The sequence below is a fragment of the Leguminivora glycinivorella genome, chromosome 1, assembly GCF_023078275.1.
Source record: "Leguminivora glycinivorella isolate SPB_JAAS2020 chromosome 1, LegGlyc_1.1, whole genome shotgun sequence".
NCBI lineage: Eukaryota > Metazoa > Arthropoda > Insecta > Lepidoptera > Tortricidae > Leguminivora > Leguminivora glycinivorella.
This window is the reverse complement of record NC_062971.1, coordinates 13,994,717-14,010,660: the sequence shown is the minus strand read 5'-3', so window position 1 is coordinate 14,010,660 and position 15,944 is coordinate 13,994,717. Positions and strand designations below refer to the sequence as shown.

Genomic DNA, 15,944 nt, shown 5'->3' with positions numbered 1-15,944 from the left:
ATTAAAGTACATAACCTTCAGCTTTATTTTAATAACTTCTTATTTTTAGGTTAATGAAAACAAAGAAAACCAGAATATAAACATAGTCAATCCACCGGTTGCGGTAAATAAAGTAGAAGAGGCCAAGCCTGAAATAGTAGAAATTAAGAAGCCAGTCGAAGTGCAGAAAGTAGAAGAAAACAAACAAATTGTAGAAGAAAAGAAAGAAATTGTAGAACAAAAGGTAGATAAAGCCGAGGAGAAAGTAGAACAAATAATTGAAAAGCCTGAGGAAAAGAAAGAAATTTTAGAAAAAAAAGTAGAAGAAAAGAAAGAAAAGACAGAAGAGAAGAAAGAAAAGTCAGAGGAGAAGAAAGTAGAAGAAAAGAAAGAACCGTCCCAAGAAAAGGCTGAAGAAAACGAGATGACAGGTAAGTTGTACAGTAAGATTAAAAGTATTCACACTGAAAAGCTTTGATTACTTTAAAAAAAAAAGTCAATGCCATGGCTACAAAACGTATGATTTCATAGCACAGGTTTTATCGGTCGCGTTTAAACTAGCGTCGTAGCAAAACGTCAGTCAACGACAGACTTGTCTAATCCCTTTATTCGGTTAAGGACAGATTCTGGTTTGGGCAGATTCTGGTTACGGCAGATTCTTTTTAGGACAGATTCGTGTTTGGGCAGAAATTGGGCAGTCGAGACCAAAAACTTTAAGTCGATCAGAACAATCACATTATGAAATTTTTTTTTTTCATTTTCGTACAAATTGTATGGGGAAAGTTTTCTTCAATTTGTGGATTTTCTAACCGGAAAATTTTTTTTGGTTCCATACTAGCTTTTGATCCTGGATGGAAATAGGATCGAATGGCATAAAAAAAGTTTGTCACAAATTATGTTTTTCTCGCACCCTGTATGTTTTTTCCAAAATCTGTTAGGCACTGGTCCCACCGCGAGCTAGTAAACTATGAGCTATCGGCTATTTCAAGGGACAAAAGATAATCGCTTCCGTGAATATAAAAGTGACAGAGATGTCATAGCTGGGCGATGAACTATAGTAGCCCGGCTATGATATCTCTGTCACTTTTATATTCACGGGAGTGATTATCTTTTGTCTTTTGAAATAGCCGATAGCTCATAGTTTACTAGCTCGCGTTGGGACCAGTGCACCTGGTGGGAGCAAGACGAGCATACTTTCGATTGCCAGAGTCGTAATCGAATACAACTCATGGTAAGCTCACTATACACATGAAATAAAATAACAATACACTCCTTTTTTTTGGGCAGTCCTGTAAAAAGTTCTATTAGGGTTCGAGACACTTTTTTCGATGATTGTATTTCTGCCCAAACAAGAATCTGCCATAAAAAGAATCTGCCGTAACCAGAATCTGCCCAAACCAGAATCTGTCCTTAACCGAATAAAGGGTCTAATCGACGAAACCGTCTATGATAAAGTTGCTGAGTGGCCTAATAGTACGGTACGAGAGTGAAATTCTTAATTATATCACTATTGTATACAATACTTTTTCTATGAGTCATCATCTTCATCATCAATGAACGAAAAATTAATGTTAATGGCGTCTCGTTCACCGTTGTATCTACATTGAATTACTTACTTGGCAATCAATTGTTTGTAATAACCGTCTGTGATTGGTCGATAACGCGATAGATAAAAAAAAATGTGTTTCAGATGCAGAAAAATTTGCCAGGCATCGCAAATTAGTAAAGAACTCGTAGGAAGTTCTATTTTTGAATTTTTTTCAGTTAACTAAAGTGAAGTGTAATGAAATATTATAGTTGACTAAGTGTCAAAGACTATCCAACACTGAAAAGTCAGCACGTACCTATAATTTAGTCTGTGGTGTTCTAATTGACAGATTAAAGTCGACGAGTAGAAAAAGTGAATTATTATCATTTACCATTTGTTTCCAGCGTCGATGATCTCGCGCCGCATCACCACGGAGGAGGAGGCCAAGGCCGCGCTGGCCGAGCGCCGCCGGCGCGCGCGCGAGGAGCTGGAGCGCCAGGCCGAGCTCGAGCGCCAGAGGTGACCTCTACTGTCACAACACAACACCCATTACTCCAACTTCGAACACTATAATAAAATACTCGTTCGTGATTCAAAATCTCAAACGAACGCCGAAGACCGGTCCGCTAGAGCAAACTCATTTTTCATCACACCCGCACTTTAAATGTGCTATTGCGCGCAGGCGGAGCGTGAGTTATAGAAAAATCGTTCTCCCAAGGGAATAATGAAATTTCTTGTACCGCACTTAACTTTTTTACATCTATTTACATATTTTTTACATTGCGAGTGTGATGAAAAACATTGTGTGTAACTCGGGGAGTATGAATATTACAAACTCGAGTCTTTAAAACTTACTCTCGTTAGTAATATTCAACTTCCTCCCCTTGTTGCACAATGTACTATTGTATCTGTCGCGTCCGCGTCCTTACTTATATCCACCCGAGATCCGAGGTTTTAGTAGTTGGACTACACAATTTAAATCTTGAGTACTACTATTGTCGGCGAAAGGCGGCTGTTTAGTTTCGGGTCCTTAACTATTCCTTGTATGTCCTAGTTGCGCAGTTCTTTTAGGAGCATTTTCAGAATTTGGGACCCCCCAATTAGCGTAAGTTGTTAACAAAAATTAACTCACTGTCAGTTTTGTGACGATAATTAAGCATGAAGTTTCTATAAAAATATTGTTTTTGTGTTAATTACATAAACTTTAAGCAATAATCTACATTTAGAATGTGAAAAAAGTACATTTTTAGACAGATTTTATGCTTAATTGTGTCGCATAACTTCAAAACTGGGTAAATCCATTTTGCTGTAAGGTTGATTTATCTTTCAGATCATTTTTAGGGTTCCGTACCTCAAAGAGGAAAAACGGAACCCTTATAGGATCACTCGCGTGTCTGTCTGTCCCTCTGTCACAGCCGATTTCTCCGAAACTACTGGACCGATTTACTTGAAATTTGGCACACGTATGTAAACCTGTGGCCCAAAGACGGACATGTAGTATAATTAAATGAAATTAAACGAAATTTAATCATAAGGGGCACTTTTGGGGGGTAAAATTGAAAATTAAAAATAAAAGTTATTAGAACTATATTGTGATACATATCAAATGAAAGAGCATTTTATAAGCATTTCAAATATATTTTTTTATAGTTTTTATTTTGGTAATTTAGAAGTTATTTAAGAAAAATGACCATTCCCCCCTTATCTCCGAAACTACTTAGCGTAAAATTTTCAAAAAAATACACGAGGTAGCCCTCTACCTGTAGATTACAGGAAAACCTATTAGAAATCTACAGTCAAGCGTAAGTCGGACTTAAGAGAAAAAACTCAAATTGAGATTTTCACTCACTGCCGCTGCAAGTACTTACTAAATGTTTTGAAATTTTGTGAGCGCCATGGACAGGTAGAAAGAAATTCATTTCTGTTTAGAAATTGTTAAAAATTTTAATCATTTGCCAAAATGACTTAAGTTCCTACTAAAAAAGAGGCGCTTAAGACTGTTTAGAACTGCACTGACCATAATATTGCTCTAATAGGTCCAAAAAATGGTGTATATATACGAAAACAAAAAAATTGTGCCACCGACAACCAAAATCTGAAGTCTATTTGCTCTATCTCTTATAGTTTCCAAAATATACGCAAAATCTTTAAAGTACAAATCTAGTGTACGTTGCTATCACATGTCGTCAGGGGCTCATGACCTTTTTGTATGGAAATGTCGAAATCCGACTCGCACTTTACCGATTTTCATAGAAAGTTGTGTTTTATTATAGTTTTGAAGGAGGTTTCTTGTTTTTAACCACCAACGCAAAAACGAAGGAGTGTTATAATAATAATAGGTTTGACGCTTGACATGTCTGTCTGGCATCATAGCTCCCGAACGAATCAATCGATTTTGATTTAGTTTTTAATGTTTAAGGTGAATTCGTCGAGATTTTTTTTTGTACCACGTAGGTGGCAAACATGCATACGGTCCGCCTGATGGAAAGCGGTCACTGTTACATATGGACGCCTGCCACTCAAGGAGTGGCACATGTGCGTTGCCGAGTCGACTCATTAGAAACTTGTACAAACCTGTACTTAGAAGGGGCCTGGGTGCCGACGACTCAAAGGACCGAAGGAAGGAGGAGGAAGGAAGGAAGGAGGAAGGATCCATTGTCCTAATTACTTCCGTAGGTCCTCCAGTTGCGATACAGGCTGCCAATATTTTAATTACACTTTGTGCATTTTAATCTTTCGGGCCGCATGACCACGCCGTTGATAGTTCATAATTAATGGGAAAATACTTGAACAGGCATCCACGACTACTTTCCTAGGTTTAAAGATTGATCAGGGCTTAAAATGGGACCAGCAAGTAGATAAACCGTGTGGTAGTCGGGGCAGTGCGTGCTTTGCCTTAGGTCGAGTTGCAAAGTCTGTGGCTCCAGAACTAGCCCGGACATGCTATTTCGCCACTGTCCATTCATTAATAATACAGTACGTTGCGGAGGTCTGGTCTGGGGATGTTGTCCTGAATGGGAGAGGGTCTTTCGCTTTCAGAAACGAGCTGTCAGGATCGTTGCTCAGGTACCTGTAGACAGTAGACACTCCGGCCAAAGAACTCTTTAAAAAATAAGAATCCTTAAGCTAGGAACACACTACGCGGACGTCCGTCGTAAATCGACCGCGGACGGGGATCTGGACAATGAATATATACTTAACCGTGCAAACTATCGGTCGACGGACGTGGACGTGGCCTTGAGCGCATGGACGTCCGTTCGAAATCTGGCTCGCTGGATGTTTTGTTCCGTGCACACTGTTCGGTCGCGGTCGCGGTCGATTTACGACGGACGTCTGCGTAGTATGTTCCTAGCTTTACACTCATTACACTGCCTGCAAAAGTTATCATGCAGGTAGCCATTTATGTAAGAGAGAACTTGGCAGCATACAAAACCAGGGGCGGCTCACTCCGCGATTCTATCGCCGCGCTATAAGTACATGTCAGCGGCCGCGAGTTCGCGGCCCATTCATTGGCGACGACCTTCGCGCGGCGCAATAATAGTTATTTGTATAATAGTTATTTGAAGAATCATGAACTTGCGAGTTATTTATAGAATCCTGAACTTGCGAGTTTTTTAACACACGAGAAGTAAAATACATTTGCACCCGAGTGTAACACAAAACTTTTCCCCTCACTGTAGCGAGGAAACTACAACGCAAGAAATGCGTTTATCACTGCTTCCAGTAGTTCCACAGGTGGTAAATGATCTTTATTACTAGATTCACCTACTTTTATCAATTTTAAAGCAGTTCATTTGAATTTATTCAAGGTCAAATTACTTTACCCACTCACTAGTGGGTAAAATGCGTTTTTACCCGCTGGTATTAAAGGACAAAACACGTGTTTCCGAGCTAGTGAGGGGAAAAATTCAATGTTGGCTGCTCGCGTGCGGTCCGTTTGTTAATGTAAGTAAGAATTTAGAATGGCGTCATTTTGTGAACATCAAAGGAGCCTTCTGTACTTGTACTATTATACATAATATATTCTGTGACAAAACTAACAACATGTGTTCCAAGTACAACATTCGAAATGCCGGAAAGTTAGTAGGTATCGACCGTAAATTGGCGAAATCCAATTTACGGTCAAATTAACACATGTGATGGACCCTGCCGTCTATAATAAATTGCCGCAATATGTCGAACTTTAAGTACCTATCGCTTAAAAAATTGGCTGGTCGAGCACCCGTTCTACACTAATGACAATTTTTTTATTACCTAATTAGAAAAATATTTTTGTGCATTTTTTATGTGAATATTGCCTAACTTTTTGTAATTTCAATCTTCTGTCTATTTATTCTCTAAGTATTATTGCTGTATAAATATTACTTTTTTAAATCAAATCTTGACGTGTAAAATGGCGTTACAAATATGAATAAATGAATATGAGTATAAGTAGTATGATTATTTTAACCATTGAAAGTTTGTACGGAACCCTCGGTGGGCGAGTCCAACTCGCACTTGGCCGGTTTTTTTTTAATGTTCAACCTTAAAGCAGAATGGCTTTGCCCAGGTTTGAAGTTAAGCGACACAATTGTCGTCACAAAACTGACAGCGAGCTAATTTTTGTTAACAACTTACGCTAATTGGGGTGTCCCGAATTCTGAAAATTCCCTTAGATAATAATTTAGCCCTTAATCTTTGTAATTATTATTATATTGAATGCATGTCCTAACCTAGATAATGTAATATTCCAGACTGCAACGCGAAGCCGAGGAGGAGGCGGAGCGGCAACGCCTCGAGGAGGAGCGGCAACGGCGCGAGGAGGAGGAGGCCAAAGAGCTGGCGCGCCTGCAGCGCGCCGAGCAGGAGGAGAAACTTAGGAAAGCCATCGAGGTAGGACCACTGTACTTTGTGTCAGCACCACGGTGACAATTGTCGAGCGATAGTAATAGTCACACTTCGCTTATCATTTCCTGTCGAACAAGTAAATATTGACGTTGGGTGTTTGGATAGATAACACACAAGCACAAGTGTCAATTGCATCTGTCAACGCAGTGAAGTAGACTACGGTAGACGACTTTCGGCCGTCAAAATTAAGTATTGTGACGATAATTATACACAGACAAATTGAAAAATTGCCTGTTATTTATTGGATTCCGTGGCAAGTAGCAAACAAAAACTTTAAAATTATCAATCTTCATTATACTCAGAAAATATTCGTTTAATCTTAATTATTAAATTAAAAAAATAAGTTATAAGGCTTTACATCTGGTGTGTTACCTTTAGGCGCTGGTCCCACCGCGAGCTAGTGAACTATATGAGCTATCGGCTATAAAGACGAGCAAAAGATAGTCACTCCCGCGTAAATAAAAGAGACACGGCGATGTTAGCTATCAATATCGCTGTCTCGTTTATTTGCACGGGAGTGCTTATCTATTGTTCGTTTTTATAGCCGATAGCTCATAGCTTACTAGGTCGCTACGGGACCAGTGCTTTATGAGCATGTTTTAAATGTCACGTGTTTGTCTACTTAATTTCAGGCGCAGCAACAACTGGAGCGCGAGGAGGGAGAGCGCAAGGCTCGCGAAGAGGCCGAGCGAGCGGCGCGCCTCGCCGATGAGAACGAGAAGCGGCGCCAGGCCGAGGAGGCCGAGCGGCTGCGGCGCGAGGAGCTCGAGCGCACCGAGCGCGAGCGCGTCGCGCGCCGCCAGCGCGTCGAGGCCATCATGGCGCGCACGCGCCTCAGGAAGGTAGGCCGATGTCACGTCACTAACACACAACTCACTAGAGCCACTGATTCGGTCAAGTTGTGTTCGAATGTATGGGAAATAAAAAAAAAATCCAGCAAACTTTTAATGTAGTATGGTACCTTAGGGTAAGGTGCATTGCGCACACTAGCGTCCCCTACCGTCCCCCTGACGCAACATCCTCTTTTAGCACGAAATAGGTCCCGGTTTACGGTTTCTCTGCATTTTTGAGAAAAGTATCAAAGTTAGGAAAAAAGTGTCTATGAAAGAATTAATTCTTATTAAATCTTAAACAAAAAAGGTTATATGCATTTTTTTTGTAGCACTTACCATATTCGTGCATTAGCTTGTCGAAGTTCGATATAACTCCGTGCTTAATGAAATAGTAATATGTTTATCAGTGGTATAATTTCCGAATTTCGTCAAAATTTATCAAGCTACTAGTTTTTGCCCTTCTGAAGTACCTTTTTACCAAGTTTGAAGCTTGTAGCTTGAAATAAATCTTGTTCCCCATACAAACTTCAGCCAGCCTCATTTCAACTCTCTTAAAGGGTAAAAATCCAAAAACGCTAAAATTCGTTTCTTTCCATTTTAATAAAAGTTTTAATTAAAGTTTCAAGCTCATATTCTCAAAATAAAGGTAGATCCTCATACAAACTTTGGACACCCATTTCACCCCCTTAGGGGATGAATTTTGAAAAATCCTTCCTTAGTGCGTCCGTAGACCTTATAAGTAACCTACGTGTCAAATGTGGATTGTCTAGCACTAGCGGTTTGGGCTGTGCCTTGGTTTAAGTCAGTCACTCAGGACTTTGCCGTGTATATTTACATATAGATAACATGAAAATAGTGCAAGATATCAAAAAATGTTATATGACCTTTTTTATTGGGAATTTCATGAGCATTATTTCTTTCATTGACAACTTTTTCCTATAATAAAAAAAAACTGAATTTTGGGACAGATTTCAGGGTAAAAGGGGGGGTTGCGTCAGGTGGGGGGGGACGCTTGTGTTTGCAAAGCACCTTACCCTAAGTTATCAAACCGCATTTATTTTTAATTTGATTTAATTTTTTTTCAAAAAACACAGTTTGACCGAATCACACAGTATAAATCAGTAATCTAACAAACGTACGCGGCGCGGGGTGCACACAAGCGCGTCGTGTTCGTACGCAATACATATATAAATGTGGATAAGAATAAGATGCATAATGATATTTTTTGTGTTTACTGACTGATATAATGTGGTATTATTATACTAATACGAAAGAGGATCGAGTGTTATAGAGAGTTACTGTCAAAGTAAAATGTGTAATCACAGTGCATAGACTGCCATCTGTTGACACAGACTTAAAACTTTTGAACCTCAGTTTTGACAATTTGGCCCATATTGTTAGCTTGATATGTGTTAAAATGTCAAATATTAATATTAGCGCCATCTAGCCGAGCGTTCCCCAAAGGTGTAACGCCATCTAGGCCACGGTACCATTTTCTCTAGAGCTTTGAGGTACGTTTTTTTCTTAGACTTTATCCGTCTATACGGAGATACATATGTATTTGCTAATACTTATAGTTTACACTATGAAACAACAACATCTTACTTTGAACGATGTCGAGTCACATTGATAGTCATTTTGTTCAACCAAGTGCGCAGTTTCAAACGCAGTAGTTACCTTTCGCGTCGCCGCTGCCGGAGAGTAACTACTGAGTCGTCTTTATACTGTGCTAGAGCCAGCTGGCCGAGCTCTTCATAAATACGTTATACGACAACAAGTCGGTAAGCCGAGAAAATAGTGGCGCTGTGGCCCAAGGAACTACCGAGTGCGAGCATGTGCCACGTGTCGTCAGCGCGTCGATGCCATCACGGTCCCCACCATGTGCATCTTAGGCAGACCGTAGGCGCTTTTGTGTCAAGGTGTCCACACCGACACCGCAGACCATCTCGGCTCCGACTAAAATAATTTTTACTTTAAATAACAGTTTTTATAAAGCTATTTTAATAGGCTAGTTTCCTACTAGTCAAATCAGCTTCTTTTTAAGAACTGTCAAAACGATTTGTTAATATGGAATTACTATAAAATACTGAGGAGTGACGTCATGGTCAATTCATTTAATTTATATCTTTGACTTATTAAATGGAAATTATGTTTAAACATCACTAGTGTCCATGTTTTTCTTATAATTATGTGGTGCTTTATTTCGTGCACTGCATAAAATATTTTATTTTAACTATAGGAAACTAGCCTATTATCATTCGGTTAGTATAATTGGCCAATGACATTAACTTCGTCATTAAGAACCTTTTTTTGTCCTCAGGCTGAAGAAGACAAGAAACAACAGGAAGAGAAAGAGGAGCAGCAGGCTGGCGCCGATAACGGCAACGCCGACCACAGCGCTCCTGAGCAACAGCAAGTGAGTTTCTAAACTACACTCACATACACCCAAGCCCCATTTATAAGGCGCGCGAACTCGAGACTACCATATGAGACTTACAATAGTACAGTAGTTTCAAGGTCAGGTGACAAAACCCTAATGAATCTATGTAATCATAAACTAGCTGCAGTGTTTCACTTTGTTTATTACGACTTTCTGTCTTTCCAGCAGGCTTCCGAGTCCACGGCCGCTGCCGAGAGCGCGCCCGCGGCGGCGCCCGCGCCCGTCACCAACAACGGCAACGTCACTGCCGACCTGCTGGGGCTGTCCGACCCACACCCAGTCAGTACTCAATGTATTCCTTATTACTGTCATTTTCCAGCAAAATCACTCGTTTCTCGCTTACCGTAAAGACTCACATACACACAAGATACAAGCAAATATGGTCCTTATGGTAACCGACAAAGTTAGACGTTTCACTAAACTTCTACACAATTGCTAACCAAAAGAAGTTACCAATTTTTGTATTAAAAAAATGATACGGTAAAAATCTCATGATACTACTTCAAAAGCAACCGCATCACACGAAAGTCTCTATTTATTTTTGTAACGTTAGTGATATTTATTCAAGATCGAAGACAAACCGCAAGAGCAGCCGACGGCCAAGAGCGCCAACGACAACGCCAACGTGACCGCAGCGCCGACCAACGGCAACGCCAACAACATGGCGCACATCTCCGCCTCCTTCCTGCAGGGCGAGCGCGCCGCCGAGCTCGCCGCCAAGCCCGCGCCCGCGCCCGCGCCTGCACCGGCCGAAGCCTTCGAGGACGACTTCACCACGCACAACGGCCACGCGCTCGCGCACCCCCTCACGCTGCAGAATGCCATCTAGGGCCCAGATCCCCAACTACAAGGATCACTTACGGACTAACCCCTTGTATGCTTCGACACGAATCCATGCGCGGGAATTTGAAATCTTTGATGTAAATGTCCTGCACGCGTAGCACACTAGTACAGTAAATCCTATCGCGCCACTACGGGCCCTATCGCACTTGACAAAACAGTGCGAAAAAGTCGGAGTGACGTGATACGCTTTATCACGCGACAGTGCTTACCCGCCAGGTCGATCATTAAAATTGACCGCATACGATAGGTTAAGCTCTATTTTTAGACGGTCGAAATGCCTAACCTTGCGTGGTAATCGAGAGACGTCTCAATGTAAAAGGTGACGTTTTGGACGAACGGAATCAAATTAATCCGTGTTGCGGGAAACTTATTCTGTTCCGGTCGATACGTCACCCGGTATACATATTGGCTGCATGGTAGACTGAGGCGAAGCATCATTTGCCTTGTAAGTTTGTACGCAAACTTGGTATTGTCCGGCTCGAAATAAACTAATGCTATGATGAATTGCTGGACATTAATGTAAAATAATAATAGAAATGAGTGATATTGATAAGTAGTTCCAGCACGTATAAAAATATTGCTCGCGTACACTTTTGCAGCTTTTGCTGTAGTTGCTCGCTTTGAATAGTTATGTTATGTTGCTAGGGGGTGAAACGCATTTCTTTACACCACGCCAGCTTAACGAAAATATTAATAAAGATACGAAACAAAGTCAAATAAAGCTAAATATCAACAAAAATAATTAATTTAAGCTCTATTGACAGAACACTGTAATTGGATAAAATGAAAATATTAATTTGATCAAGATAGCTTTTAACTGTTGGTGTGGTGGTAAATAAATAAAGAGCTCTCAGTCGTCTTGTCTACATTCAAACACGCAAATAAATTACTAAACTTGAGATTGTATAGTCTGTTGCCAATTTTGTAGCTTAGCGTTTATGTTGAGTGTGAGAATATTACATGAATGGTGCCTTGAAATGTCGGTTTTAAATTTAGTTACTATTTCGGTGCTACTTTTTTTTAGTATCTATTGCAATCATTTAACATTGGTTAGTTATGAAATGAAAAATATAGATATAATGGCAATATAAACTATACGTAAATAAGAATTTGGGAGTAAGTAATAGCAGTTTTAGCAGCCAGTATGTATGCCTTGAGAACGGGTTGTGGGGTATCTGCTTCTCTTTTAGATTCAAACAAATTGATGTAACGTATAGAAAACTATGCGTTTAGGACCAAACTGAGTGAGCCCACAGAAAATAGTGACTGGATATAAGAATCGCGGTTGTGGAAAATACGGTAAAGTAGTTTGGTCAGTCATTCGCATCATTCAGAAAAGGCACAAATTAAAATGACTCTAAGATTATCTACATTTTCTTTTCAATTTTACACCTTTTCTAGTGACTCGATTGGCTGTCGTGTATTATTACATCTGTGGGCTTGGTGCGTCGTGAACCACGTTAAACGAATGGTGAAATTTAAATATCGAATATTTAAATTTGAGAAGCAGACTGTTAGTATGAATATATAAAATATTAATGCATTTATATTGCAAATCCTTGATTCTACTAAGATGTTTCCAAGCTTATCATATTGCTAATTATAAGCAAAGATAATAATAAAAAATAACAAATAAAATATAATCATTAATCACGGCTTAACATTTCGAGTTATGGGGAATAAAACATATTTTCGTACATTAATCATTGAACATTCATTTAGTGTAGTCGAGGCAGAAAACGAGTATGTATCACTAGGATCAGGGACTAATGGAATTAATGTCATTAATTTCTATAAAATTATCATTAATTGTTCACGTTTGATAGTATCTTTGATAGGTTGTGTATAAAATGCTGTTTTTGCAGTGCGTATTACATTTTGTGTAAATTATAATTAGTTTTTATTTATTGTGATGTTTTATTAATGACCCGGTTGTAGAAAATATATATAAGGAAATCAATTTATCACTTCTCTTTAGAGACAACTGTCGGTTGCGTTTCTTGCTTCGCGCTTGTGTGGGAGCGAGGTTAATTTAATTCTAATTCATAGTTTTGTTCGCGTCGTGGCAATATCGCCTGTGAATTGAGAACTAACTTGACCTCAGACATTTTCTGAAACATTTATGATTCCGATAAGACCTTGGTCTCATGCTCCCGACTTTGTATAATATGGTTAATGTGCATATCATTGCCACTTTGTGTATGCATTTAGAAATCATTGATTCATCCCAGTGTTAAATCAAGTAAATAATACCACAAATACCGGTGAAAAATATGTTAATAATGCAAAAGACATAACCAGTGGTAATATAAAGGCATGTCTTCTTGAAAACCGATAAATCAACGAACAATTTACTCAGTATGACTTATAATACAATATAAAGCGAATATTCTAAGAAACGCTTCTCCACTAACCAAGACGTATATTAATAAAACTCTGGAGGGGTGTTCAAAACATGATTTACTACACATGCTGATGCTATACCTACATAGTTTGTTCGTTACCAGACATCACACGGGCGCGATTGGCACATACTTGTGACATTGTGGGGTAACAAACCATTGACTTTGATAGTAGAACGTTGAAGTTAAAAAAAAGCATAATTTAAGACACCGAACTAAATTTAAAAAGTTACATTTATACATGTATTACATTGCATTGCTTCATTTTGATTCTTGTTATCGAGTACCAAATCGGCCACTAGACCATTACCCATAGCAACAATTTAACAACTAGCCGTATTATAATAATAATAATTAAGTTATTAAACGATGCATAAACATCTTTTGTAAAATAAGTAGTTAGCATTCAAATAAATACTACCTAATTTCTCCTGCTTACTTTATTTATATTCAATTCTGTTATTTCGTATAGTCACACAATATTGTGTATTGTTTATGTATAGTGATTTTTTACCGTTCTATGCTTGTATACAATAAATTTAACTTTAATAAATGTAACTGTATTTAACCTAATAATTATAATAGTAACAAATTATCTAATATCAGGAACACACGTTCCTAAACTTGTATATTCCATTCATTTCATTCATTGTAGTCTTAAATTGTTTTCATTCATTATCCTTTTTATTCATAATAGAAAGCATAATATGTATTTTGATACAAGGAAATTGCTTTTATAGACATTGCTCGGAACAGCTTTTGTTCTTACAAATACATAGCCTTTTGACCGCCTTTCACATACACAATTTCAAAAATGTCACTGACACGCAATATCATGTACTATCAGCTGCTCATAATTCATTCATAATTTCTCCATGCACGCATGCATGCATGCATGCATTTGCAGCTGATAGTACAGTCAGCATCGAATATTGTATAACAGCCAAGCAAGGCGGCCGCATATTTATTTACAACGTAGTAACTATTTTGCCACCTTGACTGCAGCAATATGTATGTATTGAATGGTGTTCAAAGGGTTAAGTAAGTATTGTTATACTTTGTGTTATTCGTTCAGACATACTGAAAAAAAAAACGATTTATTAAATATGAATCATTTTTGTAACTCCGTTATAAATAGGTGTCCTTTATGTTATGACCATTATATGGTCATTTTAGCCTTTATTATATCCGAACAATTGTGCCTGTTATCAATGTATAGTTTGTATTAGTTTTTCTGAGATCGTCTTACAATCAATGTGTTTGATAATTACATTCTTTTACTTGATTATTATATCTATGCAGATGACCTCTGTGTACTTTCAGAAAATGTTTTCATTACTCACAGAAAAAAATTGCCATCAAAGGTTTTGGGTATACATATTCCAGGTGTTAGCCAAGAGAAATGTATATGTTTTTTGATATGGTTTTCATTATCATTCATTATTATGTCTACCTATATAATGTATTTATATGTATATCACTCGAGACATGGCTTCTTATGTACGATCTATTCTATATTATGTTAGCAATCGATGGATTTATAAGGAGAAAGTTTTAATAAAAAATATTATGAAATTTATTTATGTTTTATTTCATTGATTCATTTTAACGCCCAATTAGAGATACCCTATCAATAGTTATTTGTTTTACAAGGGGGCAAAGTTGTTTAATAGTCATACTTGTTATGGAGAATTTTTGGCCAAAAGCTGCACTTTTGGATGGAAGCAAGCCGCTTTGCATGGTGATAGTAGACATCATAGTAAACGATTTTTTCCGAGGATATCGAAATTTCATCCCTTAGGAAACCGAGCGTAGCGAGGTGTTTTATGAAAATGAAAAAAATTCTATCTTTTTATTGTATCGTCCGATTTTGACAAAACGTATTATCTCAAATGAAAGGTATTGCTTTATGTAATTAAAAAAAAAATTAAACAAATTATTATAAAAAAAGTAAATTTTCGTCTCGCACTGAATAACTTCAAAGAATGACAGACAAAATATACAATGTCGATATATGAGTCTTTTAAATCAAAGACAGATAAATTCAAAGTTGAAAACTAAAGATCGCATCGAAATCGGATTAGCCTTTTTTAAGATACAAGTTGCCAAAGTTGGGAAAATTTGCTTTATATGGTCACTTTGAAATTCCTTTGCCAGAAAGTCAGAAATAATATATTTTTCTTACACAGAAAAGTACATAGTGACAGTATAACCCAAAATAAAATAAAAAAATCCTAGGATATCATAATTTCATCCCTTAGGACGACGAGCGTAGCGAGGTCTGTTACGAAAACCGAAAAAAAAAAACAATTTTTTTGTACGTCGTCCGATTTTGACAAAACATATTTCAATTGAAAGGTATTGCTTTATGTAACTTAAAAAAATATTGAAAAAAATTGGAAAAAAAATGTAAGATTTAAAAAGGAAAAACTTTAATTTTCGTATCACACTGAATAACTGCAAAAAACGGTAGACACGATGTATAATATCGATATATGAATTTTTAAAATTAAAGACAAATAGATTCATGATTATAAACTAAAAACCGAATCGAAATCGGATCAGTAGTTTTTAAGATACGAGTTGTCAAAGTTGGCTTAGTTTGTTTATGTGGTCGCTTATAAATTCCTTAGCTAGAAAGTCAGAAACATTATATTTTTCTTACAGTTAGAAGTATGCATTGGTAAGAGACATCATAATAAACTATTTTTTACGAAGATATAAAAATTTCGTCTCTTAGAAAGCCGAGCGTAGCGAGGTCTGTTACGAAAAACAAAAAAAAACAGTATTTTTTATTGGATCGTCTTTCTAAGGGTTTCTAAGGGATGAAATTTTTATATCTTTGGAAATAATCGTTTATTATGATGTCTAATTACCAATGTATACTTATAACTGTAAGAAAAATATAATGTTTCTGACTTTCTAGCTAAGGAATTTATAAGCGACCATATAAACAAACTAAGCCAACTTTGACAACTCGTATCTTTAAAACGATTTCGATTCGGTTTTTAGTATATAATCATGAATCTACT

General features: G+C 37.6%; 1 protein-coding gene across 9 annotated transcripts in view; it reads left to right on the top strand.

Moving 5' to 3' along the window:
* LOC125233500 (MAP7 domain-containing protein 2-like) overlaps window positions 1-14,491 on the top strand; it is a 67,183-nt gene extending 52,692 nt beyond the window's left edge. For 8 of the 9 annotated variants that reach the window (XM_048139559.1, XM_048139580.1, XM_048139553.1 and 5 more), the window contains 7 exons: window positions 50-410; window positions 1,912-2,026; window positions 6,241-6,379; window positions 7,027-7,236; window positions 9,548-9,643; window positions 9,833-9,946; window positions 10,236-14,491. In XM_048139559.1, coding sequence (XP_047995516.1) covers window positions 50-410; window positions 1,912-2,026; window positions 6,241-6,379; window positions 7,027-7,236; window positions 9,548-9,643; window positions 9,833-9,946; window positions 10,236-10,496 — 1,296 coding nt within the window. In that variant the 3' untranslated portion in view covers window positions 10,497-14,491. The remainder of the gene's footprint in view (window positions 1-49; window positions 411-1,911; window positions 2,027-6,240; window positions 6,380-7,026; window positions 7,237-9,547; window positions 9,644-9,832; window positions 9,947-10,235) is intronic. The other variant, XM_048139549.1, reaches the window with a different exon arrangement.
* The last annotated feature ends 1,453 nt before the right edge of the window (window positions 14,492-15,944 follow it).